Below are 18,576 nucleotides of genomic sequence, written 5' to 3'. Positions count from 1 at the left end.
TAAAATTGTCGCCTAAAGAAAACGACACTACAGCTTTATTGTTAAACTTTTATTGATAAAATCAGTTCGGTAACTTTATTTTGTAGGAGTGTTCTCGATGTATGACCAAACGAAGTACAGTTAAACTCTGTGATAATGCATTACAAATTAGTAACAAAAGACAGTACAGTAGATAATACACATGTATATAATCAAATAACATTATAAATAACACCGTAAGGCGGGGAAAATTCCGTAAGCAGGGATGAGAAAAACATCGTATCCCACATCATAACCTTAATAAACACTATCCTAGGGCCATTGTATCCCGGGGTTCTACTGTAATCCAGCGCGTTCAGGTCGGGAGAAGAAAGGGTCAGTGAGAGAAAGGTACAACTTCATAGCAATCCTTCTAAAGCCAACCCTGGGTCTCATTGGGTTTGTGGGACGGCGCCTGGTCCTGCTGCCACCTCAACGGTCTGCTAGCCGACACCTAAATGCACCAGGGGATCCCCACACACTTCAGCACATCCAGGTGGACTTTGGTGTTGGCTTTTAAGTCTTCCAAGGCGTGAGGTAGCATGATGTGCCCCTCACTTGAAATCACACCAAAAATCATGACCGTGGCTGGGTACGTCCTTGTTAGTTCTGGCAATATAGTGATGCATTTTAAGGGTGCTGCCAATGGTACTGCTATCATAACTTGGATCGGTAGAGAGCATGAGTTGTACAGCGGCACATCTCTGGTCTCTCTTGTTAAACATTGTATCACTTTCTGAATTGCGTAGTTAGTATAAAAATTAAACACATTGAAAATTGTGGTGTTCGAAAAATGAGTAATTGTTCTCTGGAAAGAAGATTAATTTTTAGAAAATCTATGGAATAAGAAAATATGGTTCGGTTCATTGTATTTTATTGTTTTTGACCAATAGCATTATGCAAATGACAATTTGCATAATTAATTTTCCGTCAAGTGCTGATGTTCTATCTGAAATATTGCCATTTATCAGGATATGGTCAACTATATAAATATTATTGTTATTAATATTTGCATAACCATTTTGCATACACACAGTCATATATATATATATATAATATATATATATATATATAAACGTATATATATATAATATGTAAGGCTGTCTGAAAAGTTCGTCTTGAACTTAAAAGGAAATGAAAATTAAAACTAAATATGCTATTAAATTTTGTATCAGCTAAGTATAGGTCAGTTTGTTGCACTGCCTATTCTTTTCTTTCTTAAAACTTGATATATCTGTTGCCCAATAGTTTCTACGATTGAAGTGATTCTTTAAAGATCATAATAAAGTGTAATCTGAACGATATATATCTTATGAATAACATGTCCCAGCCAACTTGCAAACATTTCATTGCACAGATAACATTTGGTTAGATATTATTCTTACTCATACAACGTCATTACTGTGGCCAATCGTACTTTTAAATTTAATTCAACAGGTTATGAGCAATACAATTCAGAATTACTTCTCTAGATCCTCATGGCACAAAAAGACCATCCAACGACACCTGATGCTTAAGTATATCGCTTTGTGCAAAATCTGGTTAATCTAGCTTATCACGGGATCATTTGTCTTGCAACATTACGGTAAATAAACCATTACTTATTATTTATGGATATTTGATTTATAATGGGCGTATTTTAATTTCATTTATAAAGCAAATTATATATATAAATGGAGTCTTCAAGATTCTGTTCCCTCAAATCCTGTGGTGCCCAAACATCGTATTTATTTCCGTACTGAAGTTTTAATAAATTCTTATAAACGATAGCTTTTCCACGTTAAGCCTTTCTGGCACTACCTATGTTGTGTATGATGTATTCTAAATTAATGTATTAGTTTAATCGTAAACTGTAGATGTGGTCTGCCTGATCATGAAGAGATTTAGTGTAGAAAAGACGAATAAATTGAAAGTGGTGAAAAGGCGGGTAATATATGTAAAGGAAACACAAAGGAAGAGAGGGGGAAGATAGAAGAGATGATACAAAGAGGTTGATAGGGGCATTTTTAAAGATACATACTTCCTACAGCTTCTTATACTAGCTTATCTACGTGGGCAACGCTGCGTAGCTAAGCTAGTATAAAACATTATAAATAACGCTGTACGATTGGAATTTCGAAAAATATGCGTCTCCATTTCATAATGCATCCCTTTTAAATGGAACCTTGCATTGTCCAGAACACGAACCATTGTTTCTATCAAGTTAATAATAGCGGATTTAGCGCATAACGTGAACAATGTCGAAAGTACTATAATAGAAGGTTTCTTTCTAGAGAAGTTGCTCTATCAGTGTTCGGAAGTCTCTCTATCCTAGTAGGATGTGTAGTTCTTTCCCATCGCAAGAACTTTGACAATAGGATCGGATAGTGGGATTGAAAGTATTCCAGTTTATTAGCCCTCTGATTCGGCAAGAGATGCCTTGCAGCTTCATCGGCATCCCCGGCAGAGTGTCTAACTCGATTAACCATAAACTAACCAACTCTCAAATAAAGAAAGTAAAGCCTGGGATGGTGGACCTCCTAGAGTTGCACAAGACTACCATTACAGCGAAATCAGCAGAAACCAGGCCATTACAGAAATGGTCTAATCTCTGTGAATTTGGTGAGGAACCAAAAATAAATTCTGAAAATTATTATAGTGTAGCAGGGTGCATATGAGCGCGTGGGAAAATATCAGGAGTATCAGAAGGATGGAGAGCAAGCGATTGTATTTGTAGCAGAAGCAGCGTTTGGACGCGTATGCAAATTAGGAAGCGTGTGCGTTCCGGTGCGAAAAGAAAATCGAAAAAAGGGGTACCACGTGGTTGATCTAGGTGTACAGTGAAGACGAGAATGGGCCGGGTGTAGCCAGCGTGCGGTCGGAAGAAAGACAAACACCACCAAGTTAGATTGACGTGCGGTAGCGAAAGACTTAAGTGGTGTCGAGACGGAAGAGTAATGGTAATACATGCTTTTGTTAAAAAAAAAAATGCCGACCTGGATTTTTATTTATTTCTTGCGATTTTATTTTTATGAATTACTAAAATAAAGTGTAACGGATCCGTTACAATAGGAAGATTAATGTGTACTTACTCTGTACAAACATGGGTTCTTTAAGAATAATCCATCCATATCCGTATACGGTGTCTCCGGCATAGTAAGTTGCTGTAGGATTATTAAAGATGATCTGAAACTTCTCCAGTCGCTCCATTACAACTCAAGTTACCCTAAAAAGACAAAAAACGAGGAAATTATATTAGTAACATATACTTGGTTAGAAATAATCCAAATTATGATCATAATGTATGGCAAAAGTTCTTATATAGGTAGGTGAACTTAGAAGTAATCAAATCTCTTAATCACGATAGTTTGTGTGTCGTATGCTGAAATTGGAAATGTGTTGCTTTTCGATCCAAGAAGATAAAACTGTATAAATCCACCAGAAAATCTCTATTACCACATTTCTACCTAATTTCTTTCAATAAACTTGAATTAAGTGAGACATAATATACTTGCACGCTTTAGAAAATTCACAATTGCATTGAGTAAATATTGAATGAATACGTATTAAGGGTTGTTTTATTATGAATAATAAAAACCTATCAATTCTAGGGAATCATAATATTGTATGTATATATATAAACGAATGTATATAATGCTTGATAAATTTCTATATTGTTTGAATCAATGGTGAAAAAAGCGTTGGCTGTCGCTCGGGCGGTCGAGTTTCGATCCTGGTTTAGGTAGCTGCTTTCTAGCCGCACTGATGAGCTGTGATACAACGAAACAGTACTGTATGTAGATGATTATATATATATATATATATATATATATATAGTTGCTTATTATTATTTCAGAACGAGATATATATCTCTTTCACACTCATAGTTTTTATTTATATCTTTATACAGTACGTCTTACTTGTGTTTTTGTTGAATAGTGCAAGTCCAACTCCAAAGAAAAACACGTCAAAATCAGATGTGTGCTTCCTGGAAGAAAATAAATCAGTTAGAAAGCTTTTTTTCCTTGCATTAAAAAGGATACAGTGAAGAAAAAAAGGTTGATGTTCATTTTAATTAATTCCCTATTAGTTTTTTCGGTTTTCTAATAGGGTGATCATATTTAGTTTACTATTATGTGTAATTATATTAATGCAAATATTTTACATAATTTATACTGTATAATAGCTGCGTAAAAATTTATAGTAAGCACAAATACTTTCTCTCTATATCTTTATGTATGCTTATATATACATTTTTGTTTAAATATTTTGCCTATCAAACTCCTCTGTCAGTTTTTGGTCTACATACATGAAAATTAATGTATAGGATATTCGAATCCATGCAAAACTTTATATTAGGTTTTAACTAGGGAAATCGGCGAATCGCGTGGAAATTAAAAACATGGAATTTGGCAGATGAAGGTCGAACGACGGGATTACGAATATGCATGCATACTGCAATAGCTATTGATTCATGTTTTAATTTTTAGCATTGCAGCAAACATGTCTTCATAGCTGAGGCATTAACGCCAAAGAAAAATAAATGTTTCGATTCTTGGAGGTGGCGCACATGTTATTAGGATGGTGCAAAAATAATGTCGTTTTTTTATGTTCAACTTCAAGAGATCATAACACCTTTCACAAACTTTATTAATCGAAATTAGAATCGACACATTTTTCAACGAGAAACAAGTTTACTTATCCCACTAGCATAGAAATCCAGAGTTCTGAAAGCGATGAAGTCACTGAAGACCGATTCTGCATTATTTTGGCTTTTGAAGCATTTTTCGCGCAGGAAGTCGCCGAGATGCTTGAAAAAGTGATAATCGGTGAGTGAGATCCAGTGAATATGGCGGATGATGCAGTGTCTTCTAGCCTAATTCGTTCAGCTCCTTCAGGGTCAGTTAAGCAACATGCGGGGGAGCGTTGTCATGGATGAGTATTGGTCCCTTCATATTGACCAATCTCGAGCACATGCGTTGGAGCTTCTGGTGCATTTCGTCTATTTGTCACAGTAATTCTCCGCCGTAATTGTTTCGCCAGGATTCAAGAAGCTGTGATGGATGAGACCGGCCGCAGACTCTCAAACAGTCATCATAGCCTTTTTTGGGTGCAATTTCGGCTTCGTGTGTTAATTTTATATGCCCTTCTTGTTGAAAAACAGAGTCTAAAATTCGTTTGGCCATATCTATCATCCTTTCCCAGGTGCCACCCATTTGGGAGGCGTGAGGGGGTTGAATGTCCAAATACAGCTTTTTCCAGTAAATATTTATTGATGGGAGTCATCATGTTTGAGGCAATACTCAGTTCTTTGCAAGCGCTGACAAGATTAGTGCAACGGTCTGAACGTATGTGTTTGACCGGACCACCAAAATAAAAGAAGCGTTTAAGGTCATTGATAAAGCTGGAAGTGTCGAGCGATTTAATAACTTCAATGTGTATGGCTCCCGTGGCCATGCAAGTGAATATGGCTGCCCATTGTTTACTGTAAGCTAATCCCCCCTCTAATTCTGCGTGAAGAGATTGACCATGTGTAGGCCTATATTGGTGAATGGAGGTTCCGTAGACATGCGTTCGATGAGACGTCGGCCATCTTTTGAATTTGAATGGCGCTGCAAAGTTTCCTGCAGGTGACACAATGGTGGATGATCATACTTACGCATCTTTTATCTCCGATTATATAGTATCCTGCAGTGCGGATAGCTCCTTCGGTGAAAAGGCGTCCTTGGTATCGGACTTCCCCATGGTAATGTCTTATTAGTAGGGTGGCTAGGTGATGTTTGCCAGAAATGATCATGGGGTGCTTTTCATTGTCTTCGAGCTTGGCTCTTTTAATCCGACCACAAACTTGTAAGATGCCATCTTCGTCACTAAAGGTGCTACCGTTTACTCCTCGGTGTTCAACCAAACTATTCCCCTTTTAGGAGAAAGGATCAAAGGGAGATAAGTCTAGGATGCAAAGGGAGATTACTATGAGTCGTTTTTCTTTTCTAACGAGCAAGATGCAAGGGACTTTATTCTTAATTCAAATTATTCTTTTATTTAATCTAAACTATTAAATGGGAACAGAACAATGTGCCAACTTTTACATTTATATTGATAATGCGAGTTATAATACGTTATTTATTACATGTATGAATATATATATATATATATATATATATATATATATATACATGCGCGCACACATACACACACGCACACACACACACGCATATATATATATGAAGAGGAAGAGAAGACTTATTTAGATTACAAATCGTTTGTTTACTTTATCTCATATGTTTTATGATTTTTAAAAACTTTCAAATATATTAGATGCTTTTTCTTTCTCATTTGAAATAACATTTGAATCGTTAATCGCGCAGATAGAATAGACATGTGTTATACGCTCGACCACAGCTCCAGACACACGGTTAGTTTCTTATTAACGTAGGATACGAAATCGCCGAGTCGATTAATTGATTTTAAATCCCAGATCAACTTTTCTAATAAAGGAATTAGATTTCCTCGATCTTCTTTTTTTCTTGTTAGTTTACTGGAACGAAATAGCAAATGGTTTGCTGTTTTTTTAGACAGGTTTGTAATTTCCTTTTTTCCGAAATGAAATGGAAAATTTAGAAGACATTTTTATAACAAACATCTTGAGCATTTTGTTTCTATTTCTTGCAGAATTAAATCAGGTCCGAAACCAAACGAATATCGTACTAAAACAAATTGAAAACGATGGCATTTGGTGGCATATAATAATATGAATATGATGTTTTTGTCTGTCCGTCCCGTAACTAACTTGAAAACAATGCCCTACACGAAGATAAAGCCAACTGTTCTCATGTAAAATTGTAATTTAATTGTTCTACTCATTATTTATCACATCAAAGACCGTAAACGACTCTGATCATTAGCATGTGATACAATGGAGAAAGAGGTGACTGGTTAATTTTAATGATCACATTTTATTCAAATACTCGTAAAACGGGCACAGGTACGCAACATTGCAGTTATTTGACTGAGATATTTTTGGTTGATTGGGCGGGGCATATAAGGTTGGGAACTCTTTTTGACCCCTGTCTAAGAGCAAGAGACTAATTTTACATAGACCATCCCAAATATGACAGCAATACTTCATGCATGTGTGATGCCAATTTCTTTATATTTAGAATACAGAGGCAGCTCGAATATTTTGGGAATAATACTAATTTTCAGATGAAATTTAAATGTTAATCATTGTTCATTCCTTAATATAGTAACAGGCCGACTCTTGCGTTTAGTTTTTCATTACCTCCTGTATACGAAAGGAGAAATACATGCTTGATTTTATTTTTGAATGATAACTTAATTATATCATATAATCAAAATAAATTATTTTGTACATAAATAATAATCAAAAATTTTATTAATTTTTGAGAGATCAAGTGTGTCCTTCGCGATATTACCGTTTGATTTATTTATAAGATGCAGAGATATTCGACTGGCCAAAATACATTCTCCTTTGCTCCTAAAACATTGAGTTAGTAAAACAATAAAGATTATTATTTTATTTTTTTCTTATTTGACTTCTTTAATTTATTGTTCCTTACGTACCTTGTGATGTATTTTTATATATTTCTGCATTTCAAGATCTGAAATTATTAAATCGATTTGTGTGTTGAACTCAGTGCCGTAACTTGTAGTAGCATCATCAGGATTAAGTGTATAATTCCTCGTACGTGTCAGTGTGTTTCCATTTGGAGGATATCTTATTTGGGCATTGGATACTACGTTCCTTTGTTTCTTTGGCCAGGGTTTGCTAGTGGGATGAAGTACACTTATGTTTCGTTGTCCTGACAAGCTCCTGTACAGAAATACCGAAGATTCTCGAGGATGGTGTTAGTAAGAATTAGAACTTTGTCATCATGAAGCTATGCCGTATTTTTGGGTAATTGCGCCAAACCAGGGCGTAATTCTGCCAACTAAAAAAAGTGCTCTTTATATGCGTGGTTGCCAAAAGAGCACCTTAAGCTAGTTGGCACAATTACCCCGGACTTGGCTGAATTACCCCAAAGTACGAAACTATTTTAGATTATCAAGTTTCTGCTGTTATCAAGCAATGATTTAATATCTATAAATTCAATGTTCAATAAAGGGATTTAATTTCATGATGAACTTAAACGTGACAGAGTGCTCGTTGAAATATAAGGCAAAAATCAAGTCGAGGTTGGGATACAATAGTTAGATTGATGTCTGTTTAATAACGCTCGGCGCAAAGATTTTTAGCTGAGAGTTGATAATTTTTATTATTTTTATCATTCATATTTGTCAAACTACAATTTTTATGTTGAATGCTATTTTCAATACATTTCGACCGATGTAATATACGATTTTCTTCAGGTGGATCTTGTCAAAATCGAGAATCCTACTCTTGAACTTAAAAATCAGTACGGAATTTCAAATGTACCCTTTATTTGAGTAGCATGTTCTCGTTCCACAAAGACCGTGGCGTAATGGACAAAGTTCAAAGTGAAATCAGTTCTAAGTGACATTCCTCTGAAGGCTGAAGGTGGAACTCGTACGAAAGCAATCTCATTGTAATGTGTTCCACCCATTAAACATTTTCGGAAATAAATTGTGCTTACATGAAACCCGGCAGACGTGAGGCACACAGAGTTATTTATAGGTCAAGAAGAGGTGTAATTTCTGTGGCTATCGAACAAAAAGAATGTGCCTGTGAGCTTTGTCATGCAGCAATCATGGAACTGACGTAACAGTAGAGAATAATTAAAAACGTGTGTACGAAAATGCATATAAAAAGAAGAGATTATTGCAGATATGCAACGATATATCTGGAAGACCCCCCCACACTCCATTAAAAGATTTTATTCTAGTTTCATTTGTTTTCGGAAGGAATGAAGAACCGGTCATTTTCTATAATTATTAACTTTTGACATAACACACATATAATAATATTAAAGGAACAAACAATACTTTCGCTATTTGAATGACTGCGAAAGATTATTTTCCAAGATGGCCACATTATGTACACTTAGTTTTTGTTGTAATCTATATATATATATATATATATATATATATATATATATATATATATATATATATATATATATATATGAAAGTTAAAGTGTCTGTCTGTCGGTCTGTGTGTCTGTGTGTCTGCCTGTGTACATTTCCCTACGCAATAACTCTGTCAATTTTCTGACTACAAACTCGAAATTTGATATGCAGGGTACTGAGCTTTGGGAAACTCATTGTAATCCGTTTTCGACCAGATATTTGGCTGGTCAGAGTTCAGCGATTTGACGTTTGAGACCTATACCAAACTCCTCCGACAATTTTGGGTCTAAACACTTGAGATTTCATATATAGGTTGCTTGGACTTGGATCTAACTTAGTAACTTGATTTGAGTCTAAACAATAAATGTTAAGAGGTCATAATAGGGGTCAAAATTAAAAAAAAAATGATCTCTGCGGTCTCTACCAAATTACTCAGACAATTTCTGGTCTAAACATTTGAAATTTTACATAAAGGGTATTCAGAGATAGGACAAGCATTTTATCGCTTTGGGTCGAAAATTTGAGTTACCAATATATAAATGTATGTATGTATGTTTGAATGTCTTCGTAAAACTTTCGACAGAGGCGACGGATTTTTACAAGATCATAATCGTTTTGAAGCTCGACCCTTCAGACGACAAATACCGAAAAATTGACTAAAAACATTAATATCTTCATCCTCAACTGGGCACTTTTACACAGGGAGGGGTCGCTTTTTTCGCCGATATTTGCGAAAATCATCCTCTTTTGTCGATTGTCTAGTTTTAATTCAAACCTACGCCACTTCCGATTTGGCGGCGGTCGTAATAACAAAGACGTCAGTTTTTCCCCGTTCTTTTCCTCCTTCGAGGTTCGGGTTTGAGCCTGCCTTCCTACTACCACTTTTTTTTTGCTCAACACACACCTCCAAACACTGGAACAACGCCGGGCACCCATGCTTGTATAGTAATAAAATATTACACATTGGTGGACGTTTTTCTTTAAATTGACTTAATGTAAAAAAATTTCGCGTAAAACTAATTGTTTGTTTTTAACTTGATTTTAGATCATTAAAAACTCGAATTTAATTTAAACTTTGGTTTACTTACATGCTATGAATTTGGTTTCATATTAAACAATTTTGCATATGAGAACGACGCGGTTATCTAAAAAAAAAATCTCCAATATCGATAGTAAGAGTGTATTATATTATATCATATTGCAACTGTTTTGAAAATAGTCACAATTATGTTTTTTATAGAACCAGACTAATATTAGAACACATCTTCTAAGCGGAAGTGGTTTTGAAATCGTGTCGAGTGGAATTTTAAGGATTCGCCAAAAGTTGTTGTTTTATGAGTTTATATAGACAGCACACTATTATGATTATTATTTAAAAAAGGCGGTATCCAACGAGAGAAAATTACTTAATCGTATGTTTATTCGTTTTTATGGAATTTGCAAAAGGTTTACTTTTATCTGTTTATAGCAGATTTATTTTGAAATAAGAAGACTATTCTCCGTCTTAATTTTTTTTCTTGTCATCGTCAACTTCCTCTACATATTAACCCGATTTCATCAGCTTCCTCGTCTTTTTTTAACTTCTCCTTTGTGTCATGAAATTTTAAGTCCTTTCAAAGAATCCTTTGTCCTTTTTCGTGTTTCTTATCAACAACAAGGGATTCACTGTGCGACTATTGGGGACGTCTTTGAAAACACTTTGCAACTGACATTTGGCCGTGAAGATACCAACACAAATAAACAAGGGCGAATATTTCTAAGATGTGTCCATTCCAGTTACGCGTTTAATACTGAAAATATTTAAAACCGACCAAAGTACATCCAATTTTATGCTAAAGCGTGTCACACTGATTAATCGATAAGTAGACATGCATGGACGCATCTAAAAAAATATTACAGGCCGATGAGTAGTAGAATTGCAACAGCTAGACATCAAATATGCAGTCACGTAAAGTCTCTTAAACAAATAGAAACGACAATCTAAAAGACTTGACTACAAAACGTGATAACCGCCATTTCAGGACCCGTGAAGCTATCATGCACATGAATTCGTCGCGTTTAAACACTTTCCAATATTCCTGAATATTGTTCCATAACGCAATAGCAGAATATTTAATTTTGCGTTCAAATAGAATAGGCCTTGAGTTGAAGTCTACCTTTGATATCTTCGTTGTTTTATTCTCGACAATGGATTTATCGCGTTTGTCACTCGAATTTTATATGTTTTTTTTTCTTTAACAAAAGAATTATCTCTTATTTAGGCCAACAATCCCTCGACGAGCTAAGATAGCAGCACGTATGAATTATCAGATTAGAGTTTACGAATATTATGAATAAAATTAAGTGAATTTAATTGATTATAAAGAAACTTTATCTCCATGTATATACAGTTAGGTATATATATATATATGTGTGTGTGTGTGTGTGTGTGTGTGTTGTGTGTGTATATTTATATATAATATAACTTGGATTGTTGTGCATTGATATTCATATTAAAAACCTTTTTTGCTATTTATTTTAAAAGAAAATTCAACTTTCTTATATATGGGTAGTGAAATTGCATTCATCTGCAAAAGATCTAGCTAATTTGTATTTCTTTTAAACATTCATTTAATTAAGCATCTCTAAGTGTTTTTTTTTTCAGTTTTCTTAGGGGATGATCATCTTTAGTTAACTATTACGTGTAATTATAATGATGCAGATATTCTACATGATTTATACTTGCGTAAAAAGGTTATAGTAAACACAAACCACTTTATATATATATTTATGTATGCGTAAATATATTTGTTAAAAAATTGCTTGCCAAACTCTCCTGTCAGTTTTTCGTCTGCATACATGCAATGTGATATATATGGTATTCAATCCCATGCAAAACTTTATATCTGGGTTTCAGCCGGGGAAAATCGGTGCAAAAGTGTGAAAATTTAAAGCATGGAATTTGTCAGGTGAAGGTCAAACGACGGAATAACGAACATGCATGCGTAACTTAATAGTTATTGGTTAAAGTTTTACTTTTTAGCCTTGAAGTAAACATGTCTTCATAGCTCAGGTATTAACGTCAAAGTAAAAAATAATCGTAAGCAAAACGCGTTAGTTTCGAGTCTCGGTTGCCATACGAGTCATTTTTTAAAAACATCTTAAATCATTACTTTATTTTGGGTCCAATATAATATAATAATAATAAATACGAAATCTGGATTAATCAAAATATCACATCTAAGTGTATTTTACAACCGGGCAAGCCGGGCAACAATGCCGGGCAACAATGCCGGGCAACAATGCCGGGCAACAATGCAGGGTAATGCCGGGCGGCCTGTTTGTATATATATATATATATATATATATATATATAAGCTAAATCCATATTCATCAGACACCAATTAACCAGGATCCCTAGTTGGGTGTTAATTTCATTCAGACCCTTTTTAGGCGTTAACATTAAATTTGAAATACTTTTTAGAATTTAAACTATGGAATTGATTTTGATGAAACTTGGAATAAAGATTTTCTACATACACATTTTAGTTGAATTATATGCTTACTTTAATCTTCGTTAATATGGTGTAAATCTATATTGTTGAGGGGGAAAAAACTTGGGGCATACTTTTCTGTCGGTACTTGTAAAGTACGTGTATTAGAACAAATATAATTCTACTTCAAACAGGGGGTAGACTGAGTATTGTGTGTAGATGCGTCAACACATCTGAAATGATTATATATGGCGAAAACGTGTCGGAAATAAGAAAAGCCTATGCCAACCTAAAGTGTGAAAGTGTGATAGATTGACAGACAATACTTCTTACAGAAATGCATAGACACGTCTTAAAATTATATTTCATATTAAAGAGTGACAAACGGCCACGTAGATATAGTTTTTACAGGGATACGCAGATTCATCTCTAAATGCGGCTTCAAAATTAATTTATCTCAAACTTGACAGGCTCTTTAAAATGCTACATCAAACTTATCATGGCAGGCCAACAAGCATATAAAGATGTTTATAAAAATGCTTTTATGTATCTAATTATAATATGCGTCCATCTAATCTGTGCATTTTGGTGGATGAAATTGATATTTCAAATGAAAATTTAGCAAATGGCCCGACAGACAAGGTTTCTTATAGTGATGCAAAGTCCCATCCTCAAAAAACAAACAAACGTAAAGGTAGTTTGTGTATCGGCAGATACGACATACACGAACCTTTCTAGCAAATATGCTGTTTAAATTAGGTCCAATATTTACATTAGGTCCAATATCAGCTTGTATAGTACAAACATTGTCAACAATTTTCATAGTTCAAGTCCAAATTTTTCCCACAAAATGTGTTCGAGAAAGCAAGTACTTTACGCTGTTGTCAACGCACGTTTTATGCAAAATGACACTTTTTATTAAATGAAGTAAGTTGTCCATTTTATTGCATTCATGTAATATTTAAATGTAGAAAATCAACCACGAACAGTAAACAAAAGCGTGCTCAAAAATACATCATGCCATTTATCACTTAAACCTTGCTACTTTATGATGCAGCGATAGAAAACTATGAGTTGCACAATTCAAGGTGGAATGCATGATGGTTGGAATCGATGTACGTGAAAGAAAAATATCTGGATCAGAGAGAAAACCGGAGAAAATGGCACCATAACAATCATATGAAGGACTAAACACACTTGGTCACGTCGCGTTCGAAGATATACCAACAACAGCTAAATATTGAGGGGCAGAAGGGAAATGGCATAGAATAGTGCAAAGAAGACATATCAACAAAAGCTAAATATTGAGGGACAGAATGGAAATGGCATAGAATAGTGCAAAGAAGACATACCAACAACAGCTAAATATTGAGGGACAGAATGGAAATGGCATAGAATAGTGCAAAGAAGACATACCAACAACAGCTAAATATTGAGGGGCAGATGGAAATGGCATAGAATAGTGCAAACAATTCATTGAAGAGACGATATTGACAAGCAAATGGATTTTACTTAACCGCACCTGGTGAGAGATAAAACAATGTGAAAGAAAGCTAGTGAAGTGTTCCTCTACGAAGAATGATCGAAAATCGCGATGATACAAATTATTATAATGATACAGGTTTCTTCAATAAGTTTTCAGACTTTTTTGTCTGAACAATTTTATTGATAGTACATAAATGAAACATTAGTCCCTATCGAAATAATCGATTCTCCAGCTGGAATGCACTTGTTGTACCGTTGCATAAATTCTAGAAGGCTTCATGGAAGTCTTCTTACGTAAGCGTGTCAATGGCCTACATCACAGCCTATTACATCTCCTCAATTGTCTCATAACGGCTATCTTTAAGGTTTTCCTTGAGTTTATGGAATAACATAAAAGTTCCACGGAGTTAGGTCTGAAGTATAATGACCAATTTATTAGATGCACACATTTTATATTCTTCCATTAGGTTAATAAATGAATAAACTTTACCAAAAAACTTATTTAAAAAGATAGAATGTTAGATATTGTGGATCCCGGGTAGCGGCTGATTACCCGATGGAACGAGTTAACGAAAGATTTATTGTGAGATGGTCAGCGTTTTCTAGATATGAAATATTAGATAACAGAAAAGTGTATCAGAAAATAACTAGTATAAACAATAAACTATTTACAGCATACTTTTAATGTTTGTTACACAATCGACAATTTACCAAATCAATAAGATTGACTTGGATGGTGACGTAAGATAATTAACAAAAATACTAATAAAAAACGAATTATATTTCACGAAACACAAGCTAGTAAAGGAGTGGTATTTGTTAGATAGTGAACCGGGTTCAGTGTAGACTGACTGGACATTGGCTTGGGAGGTATTTTGAATCTTCGGTCCGTGGTAAGACCATCAGAACTAACTATAGAAGATGTAGAAAAAAGAGGACGTGACAAACTCTGAAGGAAGGTAGAAATAAATATACGTGAACTATTATTTGATGTTATAGCGTTTCTATCGAAGGAAAAGCACCTCAATGAGAGGTTATTAAAGTAAATACAAACCACCAGAAAACAGCAACTAGAAAAAGGTACATACATCAAGATAATGACTATTATCCCCATCTTTTCTTAGTTGTTTCACGACGTTTCGGCCAACTACGCCTCTGGCCTTAGTCAGGTGGTAACCGCGACAGGATAGGAACTCTGAATCTCTTAACTGCATCCACTGCCATTACTTCCATCCGTAGTTATTGTCTCACCACGCTGGGTAGGATTGAAACCGTTATCTTTAGACAATTCTCATCTGGAACCGTAGAGATTCAACGTCTCTATCAAGTGCGCCAAGGGCCCAGAAAGGCTATCAAGGTTGAACTATTTGGTCTTAGAAATTCATGTTTATTTATTATATGATCTTCCATGGCCAGGTCCGTACCGAATGGTATATATATATATATATATATATATATATATATATATATATATATATATATATATTATTTAACTGGAATTCATTATTGAGATGAGTATTATTTATTAATTTCATTTATTGCGGATATTATCCTCATTTTCTTCTAAATTGGTAATTAATAAATAATACTTATCTTAATAATGACTTCCAATTAAGACAGGTTTAAATGAACACGGTTGCATAGATAGGAATTATACAATCGGAAACGTATACATAAAATAATATCTATATTTGAAATAATGTATGAATTGAAGAATCATTTTAGTTTACCAACTGAATTCCGTGTATATATATATATATATATATATATATATATATATATATATATATATATATACACGTATATTTTGTTGATTTTTAAAACGATATTAAGATTAGCGTCTTCACCTTGAAGATCGGATTTTTTTTTTTTTTTTAGAAATTGGCCATTTTTTATTTTGGACATAAACAAATAATATTTTTATTTAATTATTTTTAAAACAGTAATCTACGTACATGCATGTTTGGGGTCTCTACCCATCGTAAGCGTAGCTTGACGGTTATTATGATTCGAACCCTGGACCTGATGTATTTCAGTCCAGCGTCTTATCCATCACGCTATGATGCCATAGACGATTTACTGTTTAGTTTTTATCGTTTATATATTTACGTAGTTTTTATTGTTGATTTATTTTTAAACGGTATTAAGATTAGCGTCTTCACCTTGAAGATCGGATGTTTTTTAGAAATTGCCCATTTTTTTTTTATTTTGAATGTAAACAAATAATATTTTTATTTAATAATTTTTAAAACAGTAATCTACGTACATGCATGTTTCGGGGTTCTACTCCTCGTCAGCGTAGCTTGAGTGTTATAAAAAATAAATACATAAATAAAACATATATATATACATATATAAAAAATATATATATACATATATAAATATGTATATATACATATATATATGTATATATGCATATACACATAAATATATGTATATATACATATATATAGGTATATACATATACATATATATACATATATATAGGTATATATACATATACACAGATATATATGTATATATACATATGATGATTGCAACGTCTTGTCAGACGAATGCTACTCCCTCAGGCACTGAAAATCCATGAGCCGAAGATGACTTCAGTCCTGCCGGCAAAATCCACACGCTCAAACAGACCTGGCACTGAAGACGGTCACTAGTATATATATATATATATATATATATATATATATATATATATACATGCACGCATACATACATATATACACATACATATATTCATATAACACACATATATGCATACATACATAATACATAATACACATACATATACATACATAAACATACACGAGACAACTCAATGACATACATACATATATATATATATATATAAATGCAAATATACATATATACACATACACACATATCTGTAAACATACGCACATATATACATACACAATGCATAATACACATACATATACATACACACACGCATACATACACATGTACATACATATAAATGCTCACACGTATACAAATACATACACACATATACATACATATACACATAAGTACACATATGCACACACATTTATATATGTACATACACTTACCTACATATACATACATAAATATGCACTCATACACACATGCACATAAATACACATATACACATATACATTCATACATATACATACACACATGCATATATACACATACACACATGCATATATGCAGATAAACACACATGCATATATACACATACATACAGACAATACATATACGTATACACATACACACATTTATACATACATATACACATATACATACATATACACATAGATATGCCCACTTATACATACACCTGTACATGAACATACATACACCTATACATACATATATACATATAATGATGGAAGATCAATTATTACATGCTTCCAGCATTGCAAGCGTCACAACTTTTCCATGGCCGAGGGAGTATCTATACACAGATGACTTTATTGAGTTTTATCTTTGTACGACAGCTAAATCTCTCTCTCGGCTCAAAATGTTGACATCCAGCAACAAGCAAGGGCAAGATAGCCAGCAGACCAGCTTAATGCGGTTACTGGTCTCCCGCTTTATCTATTTTTTTCAATCTAAGATTTGCTTCTCTTAGAGGGGTTGCCTTTACCACGGCTTACGGGAGCCCTCTCCACCCCACATACACATGACAATAAACACATGCGTACATCCAGATGTACGCCAACATACGTATGCATTTTCACACACATGCAACCATAATCATGTAGAGACACACATATATGCACGCACATACATATGCCTATACATACGTACATGCACATATACATGTAAAATACACATGAAGGAACATATACACATATGTATATATACATATATATATATATATATATATATATATTATATACTGTAAAGGAGCCTTGGATATTTTACAAAAAGAGACGTTTTAAATTTTTAGGAATACTAATGAACCTGTACTAATGATAGAATAAGGACTAACATAAACAGATGTTCCGCTGGAAAATTCACAATTATAAAAGCGGGTTCAACTATATAATACTGAGATGTAAACAATAACTTAAACTAGTAAACTAAAAAATAATTTAACTTATAACTTTTGCAGATACGTAAAGATTATAATATACTTTTATTCATCCATTTCTTTATATATATATATATATATATATATATATATATATATATATATATATAAATTCTGGCTTGAGATGTTCAAAAGTAGGGACTAATAAATACAAGGAGGTTATTAGATAGTGCTCGAAAACAAGTACAAAATATTTCTATTATTTATTCAAGGGTAAAGAATTACATTTGGTCGCTACACGTAGCCATCTGTTTTAATCAATGAGACTTCGTCAAGCGACCCTGAACCATTCGACGCTTTTTTCGATTTCCTTTTTTTTAAGGTCGCCTTACGAAGTTTCATTGACTGAAACAGACGGCCATTTGTAACGACCAAATATAACTGCTTACCCTGAAATAATTAATAATATATAATTAATAATAATAATAATAATACACACACACACATATATATATATATTTATGTATATATTCATTCATATATATATAT

General features: G+C 33.7%; 1 protein-coding gene across 2 annotated transcripts in view; it reads right to left on the bottom strand.

The window, feature by feature from the left end:
* The window catches only part of LOC145287902 (arrestin domain-containing protein 2-like), an 867,795-nt gene that overhangs the window by 227,276 nt on the left and 621,943 nt on the right, over positions 1-18,576 (bottom strand). For both annotated transcript variants that reach the window (XM_080135843.1, XM_080135842.1), the window contains one exon: positions 3,090-3,223. In XM_080135843.1, coding sequence (XP_079991969.1) covers positions 3,090-3,207 — 118 coding nt within the window. In that variant the 5' untranslated portion in view covers positions 3,208-3,223. The remainder of the gene's footprint in view (positions 1-3,089; positions 3,224-18,576) is intronic.

The sequence above is a fragment of the Euprymna scolopes genome, chromosome 11, assembly GCF_053919585.1.
Source record: "Euprymna scolopes isolate OS-2025 chromosome 11, ASM5391958v1, whole genome shotgun sequence".
Lineage (NCBI taxonomy): Eukaryota > Metazoa > Mollusca > Cephalopoda > Sepiida > Sepiolidae > Euprymna > Euprymna scolopes.
Note: the sequence above shows the minus strand (reverse complement) of the source record. Positions and strands in the feature narration are given on the sequence as shown.